The sequence below is a fragment of the Schistocerca cancellata genome, chromosome 5, assembly GCF_023864275.1.
Source record: "Schistocerca cancellata isolate TAMUIC-IGC-003103 chromosome 5, iqSchCanc2.1, whole genome shotgun sequence".
Lineage (NCBI taxonomy): Eukaryota > Metazoa > Arthropoda > Insecta > Orthoptera > Acrididae > Schistocerca > Schistocerca cancellata.
Window position 1 is genome coordinate 324,996,866 of NC_064630.1, and position 24,902 is coordinate 325,021,767.

Below are 24,902 nucleotides of genomic sequence, written 5' to 3' on the forward strand. Positions count from 1 at the left end.
CTAGCAGCTCTGAGGGAGGTGGCCAGTTTGACTGCTAGGAATGTGGGAGAGAGGGGTGTCAGGTGTATGAGGTGACATGATTGTAGCACCCGGTGGGAAGCGGCACATGCTGAAGGCGATATGGGGAAGTGGATTGGAAGGAGGTGACAGGACAGAGTAAAGGGAACTGTTGGTGGAGGGTGCAGGGACTGTGGGTTACCTGAGATTGGGGCCTGGATGGTTACAGAAGCAAAGGATGTGTTGTAAGAGTAACTCCCTTCTGCGTAATTTAGTGAAGCTGGTTGTGTAGGGACAGATGCAGTTCGTTCAGGTTGTGAAGCAGCCATTGAAAATGAACATGTTGTGCTCAGCTGCATGTTGTGCCACCAGGTGGTCAATTGTTCTGGATAACAGCTTGGCAGTGGTCATTCATCCTGCTGGCAGCCGGTTGGTAGTCATTCCAACATAAAAATATCTGCCGTGTTTGCTGTATGGTTGGAGTATAACGTGGCTGCACTCACAGATAGCCAAGCTTCTGATGGGATGGGATAAGCCTGTGGCAGTTGTTCAAGTCCAGGGAGATATTGGGCAATGACAGGGGTGCTCCTTTACATCTGATTCTTGGAGTGGTGGGAGAATTGGGGATGTGCAAGGATATGGTATGGGAAATCTGTTTGTGGATTTAGTTTTGGGGTTATTGCCTGTGCTGCAAGGGCCTTTGCGAGGCCTTCAGCATACTGGGGGATGGACGGCTCGCCACTGCCAGTACGGTTTCCATGGGTGACTGCTCGGGTGTATGGAAGGGATTTTTTGGTGTGGAAGGGATGAAAGTTGTCAAAATGCAGGTACTACTGATGGTTAATAGGTTTAATGTGGACACAGGTGTAGATGATGCCATCAGATAGGTTTAGGTCAATACCCAGGAAGATGGCACATTGGCTAGAGAAGGAACAGGTATAGCTGTTGGGAGGGATTGTGTTGTAAAGGAATGTAGACAGAATGACTTGGCCCTGAGTCCGATTGTGAAGATATCATCAATGAACTTGAACCAGACTTCTGGTTTCTTTATTCTGGAAAAATTGAAATGTGTGTGATATGAGCATTAGTGTTTTAATTTGATTTAGAATATGTTATGATTTACAATTTCCTGCCTGGTATATGCCATCAACCTACTATAGAGTATTGCACCAGAATACAAAACTCCTATCTGAACCCTAGACATGGATACATAATCTATATTAAAATTACTTTTAATATTGTGGTTGTGAATTTCATCATTAATCTTGAATGTCTATTCTTATTAATTACAAATGCCATTAGGGAGTAAATGTGTGAGCATTTGAGTGTATTAAAACCAAGGCCAGTGAAGAGAGATGATGTTTGGTTATCACATTTACTTTATATTATTACTGCAAGCTCGAGTAAATTTTTAGTTTTTGTTTCCTTGACTTCATTGTCCTATGAGGTTGGGCCATAAAACAGTATTGAGGGAAACGTACTATCAATCATATCTGTGGGCCAAAACAATGAGTGATTTGTTAGTGCAAAGCAAATAGAACTGAACTTTTGTCATTGCTTTTGAAGAGTGCATCAGTGTCTTTGGTAGATCACTTATGTGCATTAAGAATAGGAGTAGACCAAGTTCTGAACTTATAGGTCACTGTATTTAATTTTTACCTACTTACTGTATGATGTTACACTGTTTAATTTTGGATATACAAAAAAAGGTATCTGGTATCTAAATACTGATCTTTACAGCTGTGTTGTACCTGAAAACAATTAAGTGATGCACACCGAAGCAACCCAAATCGATATAAGAAATAAGACTCTACCAAATTAAATAGTCAGTTTATGGGCAGTACAGACAACTTTGGTTATAGTAGCTCAATCTCAAAGTTTATAAACTGTTGTTACCAAATGTTGAATATAGAAGAGTAAATGCTGCCTCTTAGTGTTACTTCTCATACACATCTGTAGCCTGGAATGCAATCAGTGTGTTATGTATTATAATGTAAGGCTGTCACCACACAATGTGATAATGTGAAGCACCACACTACCTGTGGATCAATATTGGCCGTCAACTATGTGTTTTAAATGTCTTTCTCTTCACTATTATTACCTAGCCCTCCTTTTACATAAGTTTAGCAATAAGCTAATAAGATACATTGTTTGGAAAGATGTTATATACTGATGAAAATATACACTGTTCCTGCAGTAGTGCCTTTGCAGACAATGGACTGTTGTTTTTTGTAAATGTAATTACTTTTTAGGTTTTGAGGTGTTTTATCAACCATGTGAGAGACTAGTTGGAATGTGACAGAGCTGTGTGCTGCATTAGAGTGATAAATAATATTTAAATTTTTAATTTATTTCACTTTCATGTACAGTTTTTAAGGTAATACCATTGTCACTGATGAAAATCTATATTACTGAAATTGACTGGCTGCAGTCATTGGATTTTGTGTTTTACCACGCCAAAAACTGTCAGTTTACACTGTGTGATGAATAATGTTTTATGAGCAATGTTACATATTCTTTTGTTTTTCAGAATGGGAGAAATAGTAATAGAGCTGTATTGGAAACATGCACCAGCCACATGCAGAAATTTTGCAGAACTTGTTAGAAGAGGATATTACAATGGCACTAAATTTCATCGAATAATTAGGGACTTTATGATACAGGGTAAGGGAGTTGCAGCCCATCATTTTCTAATTATAATGTTGTATAGAAGATTATACCAGAATCATTATTCAGACACTCTCTCTCTCTCTCTCTCTCTCTCTCTCACACACACACACACACACACACACACACACACACACACACTCTACACACGCTCCCCCCCCCCCCCCTCCCCTTTCCCCTCCTTTCAATTAATCTTTATCTTTTATTTCTCATATCGACAATGAGGTAGTAAATTTTCAGCTGCAACCAAAGAACAAGTTATCTCCCACTTGAACACCACAGTGTGTCACCAACCATGGGTCTATTGGCCAAGTTATACATTTTCTAACCTGTGAATCAACTTACCCAGCCAGTTAATGTGGCACATTGAATTTTTAGGTGAGTTCCAGAACACAATAAAAGATGGCATTTTTCGGATATGCAAATTATTACTAGAGATGAATTTAGTAATAAATGATGGGAAAAATCCCAAGACAGATCAGATTTGTAGTCAGATACTTATCTGCTCAGTCATAACAAGTAAATAAAAAAGAAAATAACCACAGTGTTTTAGTTTGTCTCTGACATTTCAAGTGTGCTATTTACCATGTTTCAATTTGTCAGATACTACCTCTTGTTGGCATATCATTGATAACTGACCTCTCCTCCTGTACTGCTCTGTGTCATCTCACAGTAGTGGTGGTGGTGGTGGTGGTGGTGGTGGTGGTGCTGGTGCCAGTGGTGGTGGTGCTGGTATGTAGAGGGCACTCAACAGTGAGTTCCACAGTGCTCTTACTCAACTAACAGAATACAACCCCCCCTGCGGGTCCGGGGATTAGAATAGGCCCGAGGTATTCCTGCCTGTCGTAAGAGGCGACTAAAAGGAGTCCATCCCCCTCACGGGGGTAGTTAGCGCCTGCGTCCGGAGACGGACGGTTCCTTGACCTATTATTGTGGTCTTTTTGGTTTTTCACTTCTCGTTTCTTCCTTCCTTTTGTTGGTTCCTCTCTTTGCTCTTCTCCACCTCACTGTCTTCCTTACTCTTTCCCTTGACTTCTCATTGCCTTCTTCTCCTTGCCTTCTCATTGCCTTCTTCTCCTTGCCTTCTCATTGCCTTCTTCTCCTTGCCTTCTCATTGCCTTCTTCTCCTTGCCTTCTCTGGTCTCCGCCTCGGCGTTTGAGACAGTCTGTCCTCTTTCTCCCTCTCTCTTCTTTTTCCTCTTCTTCCTTCCTCCCTGTGCGTGCCTGAAGGCCGACCCACGCGTTCGCACGCGTAGCCGGTGACGGGGTAACGCGTAAGTCCCCGCCCTGGGGAGACATGTAAGGCACGCGCGTACCCCCTGGTGAAGGCCAGGCCTGGGGAGGGGTGATTGCCTGAGCTGATACCTTCTGACCATGCCGACTGGTCCCTCCGTCTGTTTCTCGGGAGGTGTGACCTGAGGTGTAAACATTCACCTAAGGCGGGAGTGCCCTCTGAGAGGGTCCCCACAAGGAAGGAGCGCGCCATCGGAGACGCTGGCAATCATGGGGGATTCCTCCGCAATGGATTCTACTCCATCTCTCTCGACTTCTGCCCAAAAACGGAAACGTGACCAGCCAACAGTGACAAAAGTACTACCGCCTGCCCCACAGTTCCTCGTCGTTTCTCGATCTGAGGACGGAAAGGATTTTTCCTCTGTCAACCCTTTCGTTATTCAGAAGGGCGTAGATGCCATAGCCGGATCTGTCAAATCTTGTACCAGGTTGCGTAACGGTACCTTATTACTAGAAACTGAGAGTGCCTTTCAGGCACAAAAACTGCTTCGGGCCACACTCCTGTACACGTTCCCTGTCCGGGTGGAGGCCCACCGAACTTTGAATTCGTCTCGTGGTGTAGTCTATACTAGCTCCCTCGACGGATTGACTGACAAGGAGCTTCAATCTTTCCTCGCTGAGCAGGGCGTGACGGCTGTCCATAGGGTCATGAAAAAGGTCAACAATGACCTTGTACCGACCCGGACACATTTCTTGACCTTCGATAGTGTTAAGCTGCCATCGCGCATCAAGGCGGGCTACGAGGTTATTTCTGTTCGCCCCTATGTCCCGACACCTACGCGCTGCTACCAGTGTCAGCGTTTCAATCACACTCGACAGTCTTGTTCCAATGCGGCTAAATGTGTCACTTGTGGCAGGGATGCCCATGAGGGTGACTGTCCACCTCCGTCTCCTCGTTGTGTGAACTGTCAAGGTGACCATGCCGCATCCTCCCGCGACTGTCCTGTCTATAAGGAAGAACGCTGTATCCAAGAAATTCGGGTTAAAGAGAAAGTGTCCACCTCGGCTGCTCGCAAGCTATTGGCTAGTAGGAAGCCCACGCTGCTCCCAGCAGGGAAATACAGTACTGTCCTCGCCTCTCCTCGGACTACCAGGGAGGTAGCAACCCAGACATGCGATCTGACCTTCAGCACCACGGTCGTCCGTTCGGCCAGTGCTAAGATCGCACGGTCGACGTCTCCTCTTCCTCCCATCACCCCACAGACACCAGCCCCTTCATCAGCTTCTGCTAAGACGAAGACCCCGAAGTCAGATGCACGGGCCTTCAAGAAGGAACCATCCCGTGCAGACTTCCTACATACCTCGACCTCCCAGCCTTCGACCGGTACTTCCACCAAACGTCCTTCCAAAAAGGCTCATAGGAAGCACAGTTCTCCTTCTCCGCCACGGCGCATTTCTTCTCCTGCGCCACCCAGCGGTTGCCGCCCCAGGCCGTCATCCGTTTCGCCTGGCCGCACCGCTGGTAGCCGTACATCTGGCCGTTCACCGGCGGAGGACGCTCCCCCTCCCGGCCATCCTCCCGAGATGGCCGATGAACCTATAGACCCAATGGACGATGACTGTCCGCCTACTGATAGCGGCAGCAGTGCTCGCTCGAAGCCAGGCCCTAAGCGGCCTTCGAGGTGACCTACCCCCTGTGGTAGGTATCCCAGCTCATGGAGGGGTTATGTTGCTGGTCCGGGATGATATTTACTACGATCCCATCACGTTGCACACCGGCCTGCAGGCAGTTGCCATCCACATTACTCTCCCCACTTTTATGTTTTCCTTTTGTACCGTTTACACTCCATCGTCACCTGCCGTTACCAGGGCAGACATGATGCAACTTATTGCTCAGCTACCTGCACCATTTTTGTTAACTGGAGACTTCAATGCCCACCATCCCCTTTGGGGCTCTCCAGCATCCTGCCCGAGGGGCTCCTTGTTAGCAGACCTTTTCAACCAGCTCAATCTTGTCTGCCTCAATACTGGCGCCCCTACTTTTCTTTCGGACACATCTCACACCTATTCCCATTTAGACCTCTCTGTCTGTACTCCCCAACTGGCACGCCGGTTTGAGTGGTATGCACTTTCTGATACATATTCGAGCGACCACTTCCCGTGTGTTATCCATCTCCTGCAGCATACCCCCTCTCCGTGCTCCTCTAATTGGACCATCTCCAAGGCAGACTGGGGGCTCTTCTCTTCCAGGGCGACCTTTCAGGATCAAACCTTCACAAGCTGCGATCGTCAGGTCGCACACCTCACGGACGTCTTTCTCGCTGCTGCTGAATATTCCATCCCTCACCCTACTTCTTCTCCACGTCGCGTACCGGTCCCCTGGTGGACCGCAGCATGTAGAGACGCTTTACGTGCTCGTCGACGTGCTTTACGCACATTTAAACGCCACCCTACAGTGGCGAATTGTATCAATTATAAACGATTACGTGCTCAGTGTCGTCGTATTATCAAAGAAAGCAAGAAAGCCAGCTGGGCTGCTTTCACAAGCACCTTCAACAGTTTTACTCCTTCTTCTGTTGTCTGGGGTAGCCTGCGCCGGCTATCTGGCACTAAGGTCCACTCACCAGTTTCTGGCTTGAAGGTCGCGAATGACGTCCTTGTGGCCCCTGAGGCTGTCTCCAATGCCTTCGGCCGTTTTTTCGCAGAGGTTTCGAGCTCCGCTCATTACCACCCTGCCTTCCTCCCCCGCAAACAGGCAGAGGAGGCTAGGCCATCTAACTTCCGCTCCTCGAATTGTGAAAGTTATAATGCCCCATTCACCATGCGGGAACTCGAAAACGCACTTGGCCGATCACGGTCATCCGCTCCAGGGCCAGATTCTATTCATATTCAGATGCTGAAGAACCTTTCTCCTGCGGGTAAAGGTTTTCTTCTTCGTACATACAATCGCATCTGGATTGAGGGACATGTTCCCGCATGCTGGCGCGAGTCTATTGTTGTCCCGATTTCTAAGCCGGGGAAGGACAAGCACTTGCCTTCCAGTTATCGACCTATCTCGCTTACCAGCTGTGTCTGTAAAGTGATGGAGCGAATGGTTAACTCTCGATTGGTTTGGCTGCTCGAGTCTCGACGCCTACTTACCAATGTACAATGTGGATTTCGTAGGCGCCGCTCTGCTGTTGACCATCTGGTTACCTTGTCGACCTTCATTATGAATAACTTCTTGCGGAAGCGCCCGACCGCGGCTGTGTTCTTTGATTTGGAGAAGGCTTACGACACCTGTTGGAGGGCGGGCATTCTCCGCACCATGCATACATGGGGCCTTCGCGGTCGCCTCCCTCTTTTTATTCGTTCCTTTTTAATGGATCGACAGTTCAGGGTACGTGTGGGTTCTGTCCTGTCCGACACCTTTCGCCAGGAGAATGGGGTGCCACAGGGCTCAGTTTTGAGCGTCGCTCTCTTCGCCATCGCGATCAATCCAATAATGGATTGCCTCCCAGCTGATGTATCAGGCTCCCTTTTCGTGGACGATTTTACCATCTATTGCAGCGCACAGTGTACACGTGTCCTGGAGCGCTGTCTTCAGCGTTCTCTTGACCGTCTTTACTTCTGGAGTGTCGCCAATGGCTTCCGTTTTTCTGCCGAGAAGACGGTCTGTATTAACTTCTGGCGCTACAAAGAGTTTCTCCCACCGTCCTTACGACTCGGTCCCGTTGCTCTCCCAATCGTGGAGACAACCAAATTTTTAGGCCTTACATTTGACAGGAAACTTAGCTGGTCTCCACATGCGTCATATTTGGCCGCCCGTTGTACCCGTTCTTTAAATGTCCTTCGTGTTCTCAGTGGTATGTCGTGGGGAGCGGATCGAACTGTCCTACTTCGTCTCTATCGGTCGATCGTCCGCTCCAAGCTGGATTATGGGAGCTTCGTATACTCCTCTGCATGGCCATCCATCTTACGCCGCCTCAACTCCATACAACATCGGGGTTTACGACTTGCGATCGGAGCATTTTATACTAGTCCCGTAGAGAGTCTTCATGCTGACGCTGGCGAATTGCCACTCACCTACCGGCGCGATATACTGCTTTGTCGGTATGCCTGTCGGCTACTGTCAATGCCCGACCATCCGTCTTATCGTTCCTTTTTTGACGACTCTCTTGACCGTCAATACGGGTTGTATGTCTCTGCCCTGCTACCCCCTGGAGTTCGCTTTCGTCGCCTCCTTCAACACCTTAATTTTTCACTCCCTGCAACCTTTCGAGTGGGCGAGAGCCACACGCCACCTTGGCTCCAGGCTCAGGTCCGCGTTCACCTTGACCTCAGCTCGCTCCCAAAAGAGGTCACCCCCGGTTCAGTCTACCACTCCCGTTTTTTGGAACTTCGTTTGAAGTTCATCAACATGACTTTCATTTATACAGATGGCTCTAAGACCAATGACGGGGTCGGGTGTTCCTTTATTGTCGGGGCGCAAAGTTTCAAATACCGGCTCCATGGCCATTGTTCGGTCTTCACAGCTGAGCTCTTTGCCCTCTACCAGGCTGTTCTTTACATCTGCCGCCACCGACATTCTGCTTATGTCATCTGCTCAGATTCCCTGAGCGCCATCCAGAGCCTCAGTGATCCGTACCCGGTTCACCCTTTCGTACACCGGATCCAACGCTCTCTTCAGCAGCTGGTGGACGTCGGTTCTCCGGTTAGCTTTATGTGGGTTCCTGGCCATGTCGGTATCCCTGGGAACGAAGCTGCAGATGCCGCAGCCAAGGCTGCGGTCCTCCAGCCTCGGGCAGCTTCTTGTTGTGTCCCTTCGTCCGATTTTAGCAGGGTCATTTGTCGGCGCATTTTATCGCTGTGGCATGCCGATTGGGCTGCACTTGCCGACAACAAGCTTCGGGCCTTAAAACCTCTTCCCGTGGCTTGGACGTCCTCCTCACGCCCTTCTCGGCGGGAGGAGGTCGTTTTAGCCTGGTTAAGAATTGGACACTGCCGGTTCAGCCATCGCCATCTGCTGACGGCTGCACCGGCGCCGTTCTGCCCATGTGGGCACTTGCTGACGGTTAGATACATTTTAATGTCCTGTCCAGATCTTAACACACTGCGCTTAGATCTTAACCTGCCAAATACTTTCGATGCCATTTTAGCGGATGACCCACGAGCAGCTGCTCGTGTTCTTCGTTTTATCAATTTGACAAACCTCGCTAAGGACATTTGATGATGCTGTTTTTTAATCCTGTGCCTGTCAGTCTGTCTTTTATCGTGTTAAAAAAAAAAAAAAAAAAAAACAGAATACAAGTGTGGTTATGAGTGATGAGAAGCATGCAACAAAATGTAAATTAGAAAATATAATCTGCAGCCACCCTACGGCTCAGTCACTCACACTGTCACACAAAATGGCAAAAGATGTACGATATTTTACAGACTATAAGGTGCTATGGACTATAAGAAGCTCCTTAATTTTTAAGCATTTATTTAAAATAACATTTTTACTATTTTTATTATTAGAATGCAAATCCAGACTAAAAAAAATGCATAGTTTATAAAAACCAAACTGACCTTTAAAATCCCTGAAAATCGTTGTTTGAACTTTCTTCGTCTTCTTCTTCTTCCTCTTCTTCTTCTTCTTCTTCTTCCTCTTCATATATAAGATGGTCTTTAATGCCATCTAGAGCGTTACTTATGCCGCACTCCTTGAAAGTTTTAACAATGATGTCTTACCTCTCTCTATACCGTGACTTTTTGTCCACTGACACACTTGTTTGATTGTAGGTTGTTTTAAAGCTCCCTTTGGTGCGAATTCACATTGGATTTATTTATCGAGACGTCGAGAGGTGTGGAAGTAAGTCCTCATGGATCAACAGCGAGCTCTGTTTTTTCTCAATTTCTCTTTCACAGAATTTTTCAAATGACTACGAAACTGATCTAGCACAAGAAGAGAATTCAATAAAGACACTTTCCTTCTCTCCCACACTGTGTTAATCCATAATTTCATATCAGCCTCATCCATCCAACCCTTGTATGTGCGCAAATGACAACACCTGTTGGTATTTCAGAAGGTTTTGCTGTTGTTTTGCTCTTGAAATTGATGATTTGATTAAGTTTAGTATTGTCAGCACAACATATTGCATATTACTGATTATGAAAATTGTTTTCAGTTCAAGTTCACTGGCACCTTAGACTGCAATGATGCAACGTAGGCTAGACAGTGTTCTGGGTTTATGACACTTGGATGGGAGGGAAACAGTGTTAACAAGCTTGTGAATCTCCACAACTCGTATTCGTCGCATCAGTGCACTGCTGTAGTTGAATCTCCATTGTTGCCAGATAGACATATTTCCTGCGGCACCAAATATATGGCCTTTTTAAGACTGGCAGGAATTTTAAATCAAACACAGAACATTATTTATATTAATTTTGAGTATAAGATGCACCTGAATTTGGAGGAAAATTTATGAAGAAAAAAGTGTGTCTTATAGTCCGTGAAATACGGTATGCTTCAAGGCACTGTGTGTGTAGAAAACATAGACTATAACTACAAAACATCTAAAATAGTGGAGCAAGAAAATAAGCCTACACGATCAATTGGAAAATAAAAGATGAAGCAATCACCTCAGAAACACATTAAAGCCTTCTATCTTTAGACACTATTAAGAAGACCAGACAGCACACAGAATCTTAAAACATGAACCACATTCGATTCATGACTACCTAAAATAGAGGGTAAGTCAACTGGTAAGTGTGTTGCAGCCCTCATGACTTGGTATAAAATGCATTCAGTTAAAATGTTGTGTATAGGAACCGGTACACCACAAGCACTGCATACCGGTATGTCTTCCTGTTGAAAGAGGAAGCCATGCATCAAAGGACAGTATCCAATCTGGAGGTGCGTTAAATGTGCTTGCTCCCACTGCAGTGGCCAGGAGGAGGAACACTGTGACTGTAGCATTGGTTTCATGGGCCTCAGCTCGTGTTCTCCAACCCTAACCACTCCTCCTCCCACACATGCATGGTGTTTTCTCTCAACATGGAGGTAACTGCATAGACAGGGGCAGGAAATTCAGTAATTGTAACTTCTAAACGCATCCTTAGCTGCTGCATTACCTTGAATGCCCATGTGCCCTGGTACGCAGCAGCATGATACATCCTTTCCCTGCCTCTGTAAATGGAAAAGGGCATTGTGAATCAACTGAAGGTAGTGTTCAGATGGCTGCATGTGAACAATAGCCTGAAGGGTACTTAGAATTGGTGGCAGGAAGGTGCCGTATCTTCTCCAGTGCCCTCAAGATCGAATATGATAAATAATAGACAGGGGCAGCAAATTCAGTAATTGTAACTTCTAAACAGGCATCCTTAGCTGCTGCATTACCTTGAATGCCCATGTGCCCTGGTACGCAGCAGCATGATACATCCTTTCCCTGCCTCTGTAAGTGGAAAAGGGCATTGTGAATCAACTGAAGGTAGTGTTCAGATGGCTACATGTGAACGATAGCCTGAAGGGTACTTAGAATCAGTGCCCTCAAGATCAAATATGATCAAATTTAATCTACTGTGAATGTACCAGGTAAGTGAATCTTGATGACAGCCTGGAAATAATGCAGCACAGCCAATGTAATTATCCTGCTCAGATCCATCAGTGTAAATGACCACACAGTTACAGTGCTCGGCTAAAGTTCTGTAAAACATCAGTTTAAAAACAGAAGCCGTAGTAAAAATCTTGGTCGATGTATTGACCAGGGCAGCAAACAACTCTAATCGCAATGAAGCATGGAAATAGCATCTTCACCAAGAGCCACTAAGTCCTGCTGAATGTGAATTTTGAGTGGTTTCATTGCTTGTGCTCTATTTCTAAAAAGCTGGCCCAGTTGAGGGTGAGCAACAGTCTGAAGTGCCAGTGACTGTGGCATGGAGAGTAGCCTGCACACATGATGCATCATGAGGACCTTTCACTGGATGGCAAGTGGTGGTTCCCAGCCTCAACACAGAGGCTAGGGATTGTACTCATCCTGTCATCAACTGAATCCCCTCATGGTGAACAGCAGATGGTTGTGCTGAGCCATAAGCTGTGCAGCCATTGTCAAGATGTCTTGTGAAACGGAAAGCAGACATGTTTGGTCTACTCCCTGTGACCTGTGGCTTCTCCTCTTGTACTGATCTGTTTCCTCTGTCCTATGTTTCTGGACAAGTTTCCTATCTAAGCCTTGTGAAGCCCACTCCATTCCATCTCTTCACTAATGTTATTTAACTGTATCGCCTGTTGTGTACACTTAACTCTCTGTTGCCACCCTGCATTGACTTATAGTTAGATTTGGTACTGATCTTATCTTTATAAATAATGATAAATTTGATTATATGAGCCTGTTGCCTTTCCAGCCGCGAAAACCAAATTAAATGGAGCATTGGCATTCAAGGCTGCCATATATTCCTCAAATCTGGGCAACAGACCATTGGCGTGAACCAGAGATGAGAAACTGCAGATGATGAATGTAGCATGTTGTTGCATTATGACATCATTTCTTAGTTTTGTATTTCATTTTACATCTTTGACCCCTTTTTATCTGGATATTATTTTTTTATGCGACACATGTTAGTTATGCCTAACAATGGTTTTCAGGAGTAAAGCAGACCATCACCAAATAACAGAAGCATTGAGTCATCGAAAGGCACAAATGGGGGGTGTCCTTCCCCCTCCCCCCCACCCCCAACACACACTATCTATTATGCCCGTACTCAGTGTATGCCAGATGAAATGGGGGGGGGGGGGGGGGGTGGAGTGGAGGTTGTGTCGGGTGGAGTGGGAAGAAGGAGACAGAGAGGCAGGCAATAAAAGAGGGGTTGAGGGTAGTGGTTAGTGACTCAGAGGGAGGCAGCTGCTTTGCAGGCTAGAAATGCAGGGGGAGGGGTGGCAGGTGTATGAGTTGGGCATGTGCTGCATAGGTGCTGAAGCTGGTGGGGAATGTCACATGATAAAAGTAATGTCGGAAATGAATTAGGAGGGAGCAATTGGATAGAGGAAGGGAAACTTTAGGCTGGTTGGTGTGGGGACATTGGGTTGACAGAGATTGGAACTAGGTTCACTTTTTTTGGAGGGATTGGTGGCAAAGAAGTGTTTTCCACCAGAAACCTCAATCCTAGACAAATTTCAGTCCTATCCAAATGCTACAATTTCAGCCCCATACCCAAGTTTAATCATGTTGTCAAAAACCTACTCTCCTTTTGCCAGTCCCTACAGTGCCCTGGAGGATATTTTGGACATCTGGAATGGGATCAATAGGCAAAGCTCATAGGTGTAGTAGTGAGACAGTTGACAGTCTTTCTACCAGGTAGTCACTGTGACTCGTCATGACAATGGTGGAGCCTTCATGTGCAGGGAGAGTGATTAAGTTGGGATCTGTTTTTGAAGGTCGTGTATGTTTGTCCTTTATTTTCCTGAAAGGTTGGTGTTCTTAGGAAGGAACCTGGGGAAGGATGGTGAGGCCAATTTGGAGATAAGGAATTCCAGGAAGGTGACTAGGGGGTGATTAGGTTGGATGGAAGAAGGGTGATGGTTGGCTAGTGATATGAACTGGAAGAGGCAGGGTTCTATGTTGGAATTAGGTTGGCTGTGGTTGGAGAGACTGGTGGCAAAGAAGTGTTTCCACTGTAAGGATTGGGAGAATGAGAGTAAATGTTTGACAAGTCCAACATGGTTAAACTTGGAAGTGGGGCTGAAAGTGAGGCCTTTGGATGGGACTGAAATTCTTGTCGGACTAAAGTTTTTGGTGGAAAAATTAGCTACTGTATCTTCAGATGTGGATTTTCTGGAGCAATGGGAGGGAGTCTTGGAGGATATGGTAAATTGAAAAAATCGTCTAGGCAGGGCCTGGGTGCAATGAGGGGTTGATGAGGTTGATTACTGACGGAAAGATAGGTGTTGATGGATAGTGGTGCCTCAACATCGGAGTAGAATGTGAACTGGTTGGACAATTTATGGAGTCAGTGTAGGGAATGCTTTTGCAGGTGCTTGAGTGCAAGGGTTGTAATTTAGGTGGTATGGTGTATGTAGTAAGAATTTTATAGTAACAGTACCTTCCAAAACTTCATTTACCTCCTGATCACTACTCATCATTGCTAATGTCACCACACTGTACACTAATGTCCCTCACACGCAAGGTATTGCCGCTCTCAAAATCTCTCTCTCCCAGTGTCCTTTAGACTCAAATCCACTACCTAATTCCTCATACACATTACCAACTGTACCCTAACATACAGCTACTTCTCCTTTGAGAGGAAGATATATATAAAAAAATCTGCAGCACAGCCATGGGCAGCCATATGGCATCCTTCTATGCCATCTAGAGGAAACCTTCCTAGCCTATCAAAACCCCAAACCCTATGTATGGTTTAGGATCATTTATGATATCTTCAAGATCTGGAGCCAGGGCCAAGACACCCAATCATCATTCCTCCTTGTCCTCCATACCTTCTCTCCCATCTGCTTCACGTAGTCCTCTTCAATCCAATGTGCCACCTTCGTAGAAGTTGACCTCCACCTCTGTGATGGCTCCACCCACACCCATGTCCATATTAACCCCACTAACCACCGACAGTACCTGAATTTTGACAACTGCTGTCCCTTCCACACCATAAAACTTGTCCCATACAGCATCATCTACTTGTGAGAGGCATATCTGTAGTGATGAGAACAACCTTGCTCAGTGCGCTGAAGGTCTCATGAGAAGAGACATTGCCTGCAAAACTAGTGCACAAACATTTTTCCCATGCCAGACCCTAACAAACCCCTAATCCTCTAACTGTCGTCCTCAATGTTCAGTATCAACTTGGAGTGGAAAAATTTAACCATATCCTTCGCCTTGCCCAGAAACGTAGGACATCCTACCCAAGATCCTTCTCACCATTACTTAAAAACCAACCAGCTGTCCACCAGAAAGGAAAGCCACTGCCAGACTGTGGCCAAAAACAAAGTTGATCACCCAGTGACACAACATTCACCTGAGCGCAGTGGTTGCTTCACAATGTGGACTATCCACATCCTTTCCTCCACCACCAGCTCTTCTGAACTACACAGGTGGAAGTTATTCTTGCAACACATCTTTCACTCCCCTCACTCTCCAGGCTTCAGTCTCCATTAACCCACTGTTCCCACTCCCTCCATCCAACAATTGCCATTTCCTCTGTCCTATTACCCCCTCCGAGCTCACATCTCTAGGTCAACTTAATCATTCACCTCCCTCCCCCTCTCTCTTCCCCCCTCTCTCTTTCCCCCGTCTCTCTTTTTATCCCGTCTCTCTTTCCCCCCTCTCTTTCCCCCCCTCTCTTTCCCCCCTCTCTCTTTCCCCCCTCTCTCTCTCCCCCCTCTCTCTTTCCCCCCTCTCTCTTTCCCCCTCTCTCTTTCCCCCCTCTCTCTTTCCCCCCTCTCTCTTTCCCCCCTCTCTCTTTCCCCCCTCTCTCTTTACACTTTTTAGCGCAGGGTTCAGATGATGTGCTTGGGCGACCAGGACTGTCTTTGAAAACACTGCATCCTACAAGGCCAGCTACAATGGACCGCCAAAATTCCTTTAGCTTTTTCTTTTCATTCGGCTTGCTTAGTTGGAACAATATAAATGCATTTCCAATAGAAATATCTATCATATACCAAAACAGTGTGAGCCACCAGCGTCTAGATTTTCTGTGAATTGCATAGAAACCATTCATCATGTCCGCTTTATCTACACATCCCATGTTCATATTATGAGATTTCACTACTGTGGGCAAGGTATTTTTGTAATTGTGCCAGCCTTTTCTTTCCTACAGACTTCTTTCAAAGTTGCAGGTGAGTCAGTTGTTTATAGTAATGTGAGAACACGTTCATCTTTCCATTTCATGCATGCAATCCCATCAAAACGAACTGACCAGTCACTTTCTCCTCTTTGCAACTCTTTGTCCGGTTTCAGAGGAGGAAGTCCTTTTCTGTCAAGTTTTAATGTCTGCAAAAGTGGAACACTAGTAAAAAAAATTGTCAAAATATATGTGATATACTTTGCCTTCTAAGCCTTTACACATATCTCTTACAATCCTCTCTCTCAAACATTTTTCCACTGCACCATCTGATTTCCTAGTATATACCTCAAAATTGCAGATATATCACATTTTGTCAGCTCTGACCCATATTTTGTACCCCCTCTTAATGGGCTTTTGAGGCATATACTGTTTGAATGATATTCACCCTTTGAACTTCACCATGCATTCGTCAACAGATTGCTCCTTAGTTGGAGCATAACATTCTTTGAACCTTGTCAGTAATTGATTTATTAATGGTCAGATTTTATACAATTTGTCGTAACATTTATTTCCTTTTTATGACATAAGGGCACTACCATTTACATGTATATGAGATAAAATCCAGCTGAATCTTTTCAGTGACATAAGTGAGGAAATGTACTGATCTCTGAGTTTGTAGTGTGATGACCAGCAATCTGCTATTAAATGACAGTGTGGACTACAGAGTCATCATGGGGTGCTCCTAGTAAACACAAGCATAGCGAAAAGTACGCAGTGGTGGAATTTTGCTTTTATAGCTTTTGTATAGAAGGAATTATAAGACTTCATTGGATGTGAGTTTTCCCATGTCCATGGAATGTTTAGACCTCTTTGGCAATAGGACCTTGAATTTTAATGCACTGGTTGGTAACACCCAGTGAATTTTATTTTGAAGTGAATCATTGACATGGCAAGGCACATAGAAATGCTGATGGGTGGATAGCAGGATTGCAAAGGGGCCTGAAGATTGCATTAATGAGATGCTGAAACTGGTCTCTCTCTCTCTCTCTCTCTCTCTCTCTCTCTCTCTCTCTCTCTATCTATCTATCTCTCTTTTAATAACAACTTCTGAAAACATACAGCTGTTTGGTGATTTTTCTTTGGTAAATATCTGACTGGCTGCAGTCCTGTATTTAGAATGGATCAACAAAAATTGTGATAGTGTGCACTCTTGACAATTTCCTCCAAATGTCCGTGGAATGTTTAGTCCACTGTCAAGTTCTACTACCATCGATCAGGGACAATTCTAACATGATGCTCAATCATGAAATCTAATCCTAAGATTTCACACTAACCATTGCTCGTAAGTGGCAAAACTTCAATACAGGCCCAAAAAGTTTTTGCCTGCTACTGAAATCTGGACACTTCTGAACCCAGAGAGTGCATGTTGTTTCCACCCACTCCATTTAACCTGCATCATGATGGATCGGAACTCCTATTGCCAAAGAGGTCTAAACATTCCACGGACATGTGCAAACTGATGTCCAATGAAGTCTTATACTTCCTTCCATCCAAAAGCTATAAAAGCAAAACTCCACCACTGCATATCTTTTTGCTATGCTTGTGTTTACTCGGAGGACCCCATGATGGCTCTGTAGTCCACATTGTCATTTAATAGTGGATTAGTGTTCCCACCTTCTGTCTACCTATCAGACCCACTGGTAGACTTTTGTCTGCAATCCCATTCCAGATGCCCCATACACCTGCATTTCGTACATAGCAATTCATGACATTCTTGCTGTGTGTGTGGACCACTCATCCACATCTTTTACATTTATCTCCCAGACTGAAAATTCCATTTTTCTCCTGAACCCAGGACACTGTTAGCCTTTTGAAAGAAGAAGTACCATCCCTGAGGGCATCCAGTTGCTTGCACAGGCTCTGCTGTGGTAACCTTCTCAACATCTCTTTCGTTCATTGCAAAGCCTGTGCTCAAAGTAAAAAAGAAAATTTCTGTAAGAAAGAGGCCAACATCAGAGTGGTATTTCCTGGTCACTGAGTAGATTTTATTCTTACGCCCGAGTGCCAATCACAATCATTTACTACGTTCTTTGGCTTAATGTCCAGGCTTCCTGCACTTAAACAAATTACAGAGGATGACCAGGTGCAAGGAGCACTGTGCCCCAACAAGTTACACTGCATACACCTAACCAGTTGCAAACTACTATATGTTCGTATCTGAAACCATTTATATTACTGACTGAGCCCCCTTTCAGTGCTTGAACTTTCTATCCAGCCCTACAATCTGGATTAGACATTGTGTGCCCAACACTACCATATGCAAAATAGCTCATTTCCACATACTGCACTGAGATGAAGCCACAGACTGTCACTCTGTGATCTCACTCATATATACTGGCTCTTCTAACACCAACATTATGTGCTGACCAGTTTTGGCAGTAGGTTTGCATGTTGGGGAGCTGTGGTTTGGGTTCTCCATTATTGCATACTAGTTGGGTACTGCCAGTGATGTACAAATGCTGACAACAGTATGCAGGCTACACATCAAACCCAGGACCCACAGAGATTGGCTGGAGTGTCAGGCAATGGCCCACACTGGGCAGCGTTGCCTTGGCATCTTAAGTTTCAAGCCCAGAATCATCAGTGCTGGCTGACCGGTCACAGGTGAGTGACTTTGCCTGTCTGGTACATTCGACCAATCACTGGTACAAGACTGCAGTGGTCTAATGCACTCTGAAGAAGGAATGGGGCTACTGGCTGATCTGGGAGCATTTTTTCTCCCTCCAGCATGGTGTTGTGTTGTTATGAAGTGTGGTAGGTTCCTGTCACATACTTGGCTGTGGAAATGCACTATTGTCCTACACCATGTGGCAATGCCATCAGCCACTGATGGCAGAATGCTATGTCGCACACAGCTGTGCCAGAGTGTTGCAGTTCTCAGAATTATATTGGTGGCTGTCCCACATGTTACTTAACTGATTTTGAAAGACTACCTGAAGGTCCGTCCACAAAATATTTCAGCCTTCAAGTAATTTCATATTCCCCTGTAATGTAAGCTTATTTTAATTAAACTAGATTTTTTTCACTACTTTTGCAAAGATATCGAAGTAATATTAACAGCTTTTACATTACACTCTATGCCTGTTGGTCTTTATACCGAGTGAAAGGCTACAGTGGTTAAGACACTGTGGTTTTCTTAAATCACTTCCCGCTTAACAATTAATCTGCCTCAAAAGATATGGAAGCAATGTTGAATTACAACATTCCTTCCATTAGGCTATTTTAATTAACATCTTTTAGACTTCTAAAAGAATACTGTCTTACAAATCACAGGTACATTTAAATACCAGGTACCAGTCACTCAATGGGTAACTGTCATACCACAAATCCAAAGGTTCACACAGCCAGTTCCAGGATTTTTTGTGACACTTACTTCTTGTCTCACATCTGGCAATGATTTGTTAATGTGAAAATTGCATTGTTCGGAGTTCACTTTAAACTGTACACCTCCCTATAATTAACCGGGTAAGCATCATATCGTGTTCAATAGAACCATGTATAGTAAAGTTCTGTGGTGTTGAATCCAACCCCTTGGGTTTGCTTTTTGTAATGCTTTGAATTTAAACTAAAGAATGAAAACTCCAGGTTGGGATATCAACAATATTAGGAAAAGGATAGATTGCTACTCACCACAAGGATGTCCCACAGAGGTGCAGACAAGCACAAGGAAAACATTGTTACACATTATAGCTTTCAGCCACAACATTCACACAAACAAGCACACGTCACACATATATGATCACTATCACCGACAGCTCTGACGACCGTATTCCAGTTCGGAGCTGGCAGTGTTAGCGGTCATGTGTGCATGAGGTGTGCTTGCTTTTGTGAATGTGTGTGTGTTTTCTTTGCTGAAGAAGGCTTTGGTCAAAAGCTGTAATGTATACCAGTCTTTTCGTTGTGGCTGTAACTTAACAGGCCGCCTTTACAGTTAGTAACAATCATCATTTACTTATTATTGTTGAATTTAAACTGAGATGCTTATTTTTATAAATTTAATTTTCAGGCACTTTCTGCAGTTTCATACACCGAGAAGCACTATTAAAATGCAAGCATAATATTTAATTGACTCTGTGGTACACTAAAGGATTACTCTTGGAATAACTATGATATATAACATCTTAATGACATCATGGACTGAATATCTGCACCACCCTCCCCCCTTTTACCCTATTTGTTTTTTATTTATTTCTATGTTTTACACTTCTGAAGAACTTAAGCTTTTTCTATAATATAATTTGAGCTGTAAAACAAGTTTTCATACCATGTATGTAATTCTGTTTACCGAAATGTTCAAGAAGACCCTTTTTTATTTGATTCTGTAATTCACTAGACACTATAGTACATGAGTATCTCGGTGAGATGTTGCTTTGAATATCCCTAATCAAATGAGCAAGCAGTAAAGGATCAAAAGAAAAATTCAGAGTAGCTATTAAAATCCATGGAGAAGAAATAAAAACTTAGAGGTTTGCCGATGACATAGTAATTCTGTCAGAGCAACAAAGGACTTGGAAGAGCAGTTGAACGGAATGGACAGTGTCTTGAAAGGAGGACATAAGATGAACATCAACAAAAGCAAAACGAGGATAATGGAATGTAGTCGAATTAAGTTGGGTGATGCTGAGGGAATTAGATTAGGAAATGAGACACTTAAAGTAGTAAAGGAGTTTTGCTATTTGGGGAGCAAAATAACTGAATGATGGTCGAAGTAGGGAGGATATAAAATGTAGACTGGCAATGGCAAGGAAAGCATTTCTGAAGAAGAGAAATTTGTTAACATAAAGTATAGATTTAAGTGTCAGGAAGTCATTTATGAAAGTATTTGTATCGATTGTCGCCATGTATGGAAGTGAAAAATGGATGATAAATAGTTTAGACAAGAAGAAAATAGAAGCTTTCAAAATGCGGTGCTACAGAAGAATGGTGAAGATTAGATGGATAGATCACATAACTAATGAGGAGGTATTGAATAGAATTGGATAGAAGAGGAGTTTGTGGCACAACTTTACTAGAAGAAGGGATCGGTTGGTAGGACATGTTCTGAGGCATCAAGGGATCACCAATTTAGTATTGGAGGGCAGCGTGGAGGGTAAAAATCATAGAGGGAGATCAAGAGATGAATCCATGAAGCAGGTTCAGAAGGCTGTAGGTTGCAGTAGGTACTGGGAGATGAAGAAGCTTGCACAGGATAGAGTAGCATGGAGGGCTGCATCAAACCAGTCTCAGGACTGAAGACCACAACAAAAACAATCCAAATGCTACAGGTTGAAATAGTGCACATTGTGCTTAGCTCTGTTCTTGGCCACATCTTGATTATCGCCATCCATTTGGTTAGACAGCTGACAAGTTGGCATATATATTGCGTTTGCTGTCATATAAGATGCACCAAGATAAAAGATGCACCCCACTTTTTAAGACCTTTTTTTAGGTAAAAAGTTGCTCACTTAATACATCTATTGCAAAACAGTTATAACCTGTAACTTCTTGGCAGATTAAAACTGTGTGCTGGACCGAGAATCGAACGCGGGACCTTTGCCTTTCGCGGGCAAGTGCTCTACCAACTGAGCTATCCAAGCACAACTCACGCCCCGTCCTCACAGCTTTACTTCTGCCAGTACCTCATCTCCTACCTTCCAAACTTTACAGAAGCTCTCCTGCGAACCTTGCAGAACTAGCACTCATGAAAGAAAGGATATTGCAGAGACATGGCTTAGCCACAGCGTGGGGGATGTTTCCAGAATGAGATTTTCACTCTGCAGTGGAGAGTGCACTGATATGAAACTAAGCCATGTCTCTGCAATATCCTTTCTTTCAGGAGTGCTAGTTCTGCAAGGTTCGCAGGAGAGCTTCTGTAAAGTTTGGAAGGTAGGAGACAAGGTACTGGCAGAAGTAAAGCTATGAAGACGGGTCATGAGTCGTGCTTGGGTAGCTCAGTTGGTAGAGCACTTGCCCGCGAAAGGCAAAGGTCCCGAGTTTGAGTCTTGGTCCGGCACACAGTTTTAATCGGCCAGGAAGTTTCATATCAGCACACACTCCGCTGCAGAGTGAAAATCTCATTCTGGAATTATAACCTGTGTGTTCACACACATCAACTATGTAGGTAATATAAGTAGGAAAAAGGGCTCACCTTTTAATTTTTGTCACCAAATCTGCAAAATTCATTCTCAGAGCTGAAGGAAGATATACTTGAAGCTTTGTCGGAATGTGAAACCTTATACAATAAATTATCCTCTTTGGCAGTCAGTGCATTACTGATTCCATACCTCTTAAGTTATTTTATCACTGGTTTAGTTTTTATAGAGTCCCGTGAAGCTTTGACCCATTCACAAACTTGAGAAATGCTAGGTCTCTTCCTCCTTCCTGACACTGTAGTTTCAAAATCTGTAAATTACATCCCTCTTTTACACTCCTTCTTCGTAAGTTCCTTAGATGGTCTATTGATATATATGTGTATTGGTTCAAGTAAACTCCTGGAATGATGGCAAACTAAGTCTTCAATTCATTCAGTCTTTTTTTAACATCTGTTACATAGGGCAGGCTTCTTCAGTAGACTTCCAGGTTGCCTAGACAAAACTTTATCTTCCACAACCTCGCTCCTCCTCCATCCATCCATCCATCCATCCTTTATTGTGTACATAGACAAATACTCCTTTCAGCAATTGTTCCTTAGGAAGCACCTTTCTTTTAAAAACCAAAAGTGGTGGTAATTTTGTCCCATCAGTAGAGCAGGATAAAACAACTGTGTAATGAGCCTTTTCCCACCCCAAAGTTTTAACAATAATGTTTTTTGTACCGGATTCGCAGTTTTCTTAGAAGGCACATCGAAGGTTAGTGGAGTCTCACGCATGTGTCCAGTTTGTGAAAATTCAAACTTTTCCTTGCATTAATGACAGATTAATGAAATTCAACAATTTTCTGTTCATACTCGTCTGGCATCTTCTGTGATATTTTTGTCTTGGTGCACATTCAGAGCCAATACTTCTTCATAAATCTTGAACATAGTGTTGATTCAGTAATGTTGGTGATGCCTTTGTTAGAGGATATTGCTTTCGCTTGACGAATGATACTTTTTGTAGAAATTGGAATTCCATCGTGTCTGTTCTCTAAAACCCAAGTATTAAGTTCTGCTTCTAATTTTGACCATTTAACAGTTCTACTTCTCAGATTATGTTCGGCCATAGTTTGCAAATAAAACCATAGTATAGGTATGACACAAGTAGATCTCCACACAAAACACAAAAGTAACCAAAGCTTGAATTATTAATATAAAAACTGTTAATGACAGCATATGTGCATCCACTGAACTCTATGCAACAAGAATTCTCAAAATTCGAAAGGACGCTAACAGTGAATTGCTTCAGGGTGAAACACACAAATTTTGAAGAAGTGGAGCTTACAGGTATGTACCTTATCTTGTTACCAGTGTGTAAGACGCATCCAGTCTTGTACCTACTTTTCAAGGATAAAAAGTCATCTTATATGCCAGCAAATGAGATACATAAAATGCTGCGCAGAACTTGCAGCAGAGCTGGTATATGACATGACTGCTTTCACAGGTGGCCCTGCCACTGATGTAGTAGGATAAGCCTGTGCTGGGACTGCACTACGATGTACTGGCTCTGTGTAACGGACAGGTCTTGCACCTGGACTTCCACAGGGATAAGATCCATGTTTCAAGGGTTTGGTGGTAAGCGTGGCATAAGGATGGACCAAGATGTTACATAGGTTGAGTGTGTGGTGGAATACCACTTTACGAGGGTGAGAAGGATTGTGGGTAGCTTGTTCCTCATTTTTGGGCACAATGGTTGAAGCCCTGGAGAAGGATATGTTCAGTTGCTCTAGTCTGTATTTGTAATGGGTAATGAGGAAGGTGCTCCTTCGTATCTGTTAAAGCTTTAGCATAAGGTTACACTGCATAAAGAGTAGTTTATGACAGCATTTTGTGTTTTTAAATTAAGTCAGTACTCATATGAAGTATTGAAAATTAAATTTTTGTTCTCCCAAGAAACTTTTGATAAGCAACCTGCAACTGGGTTCATGCACCATGAACCACAAAGTGTGAACTTCGACTTGAAGATCATTGTGAAAGGAGGAGTGGCATCCAGAATGGAGAATTTTTATGGTGAAGCCATTGGGTGGCGGGGGAAGGTTCTATTGCTTACATGGCATTTATAACTGCGTACAGATCTGGGTTTTAGTTAAGGATAGGGATACTGATGTAGGTAGATGGAGTTTAGGTCCATTTGGGATGGGATGATGCTATTGAGGAGGAAAGGAATGTAAATGGTGTCATTCAATTATGGGAAAATGATGATATGCTGGACAGAGGACATGGTGGCATTTGATGAGAAAAAATGAAGAAATAAACAAAGAAAAAATAAAAATGTGAAACAGATGTGTTTTCCATTTCTTTGAATGTCTCATGTTGTCTCAAATTCTAGTTTTATCTTCTCCTTTCTGTGCTGGAAACATTCTTTTACCCTTAATTGTATTCCTTTCTTCCATTACATTAAATAATTTTCTCTTGTTGTTCTCTCCCCTTCCCTCTCTTTCATACACTCACTTCTGTGTTCCTGTTCTGTATTTACTCCACAAACTAACTGTTATGAACTAATTATGTTACAGTCTTCTTTTTTCATCAGCTCAGATGACATTTAATGGATGGAAACTGCTGCTCTCAAACTTTTTATTGCCCATTCCTCAACATGTTCCCAGAGCCAAATGTATTGTAACTCTAGCTCATTAGTTCACACTATTGTTTTACAGGTGGTGACCCTACAGGAACAGGAAAGGGTGGTATTTCTATTTATGGAAGAGCATTTGAAGATGAAATCCACGAGGAGTTGAAACATACAGGTACTGATCTGAAAAGTATATTGTAATTATTCTCTCCATCTAAAATAAGAAAGCTAACTAGTTTAAAAATAACAATATGAGATTCTCTCTTTGATTTTAGGTGCTGGAATTATATCAATGGCAAACTCAGGTCCAAATACCAATGGATCCCAGTTTTTCATAACTTTGGCTCCAACACAGTGGCTTGATGGGAAACATACCATATTTGGTAAAATTTTTAGTTTGTGTAGTTCTTGCAAACAATTATGTAATTACTTTCCAACTTTTACATCCTATAATTAGTAATTATAGTGGTAAAATTGTTAAGATTGTAGGACATCGGACTGTAGTCTACTTTT

The 24,902-nt window shown here is 43.7% G+C and overlaps 1 protein-coding gene across 1 annotated transcript in view; it reads left to right on the forward strand.

Annotated features, from left to right (window-relative positions):
* The window catches only part of LOC126187658 (peptidyl-prolyl cis-trans isomerase-like 1), a 102,115-nt gene that overhangs the window by 37,223 nt on the left and 39,990 nt on the right, over window positions 1–24,902 (forward strand). The window contains exons 2-4 of the mRNA XM_049928874.1: window positions 2,528–2,661; window positions 24,475–24,564; window positions 24,665–24,772. Coding sequence (XP_049784831.1) covers window positions 2,528–2,661; window positions 24,475–24,564; window positions 24,665–24,772 — 332 coding nt within the window. The remainder of the gene's footprint in view (window positions 1–2,527; window positions 2,662–24,474; window positions 24,565–24,664; window positions 24,773–24,902) is intronic.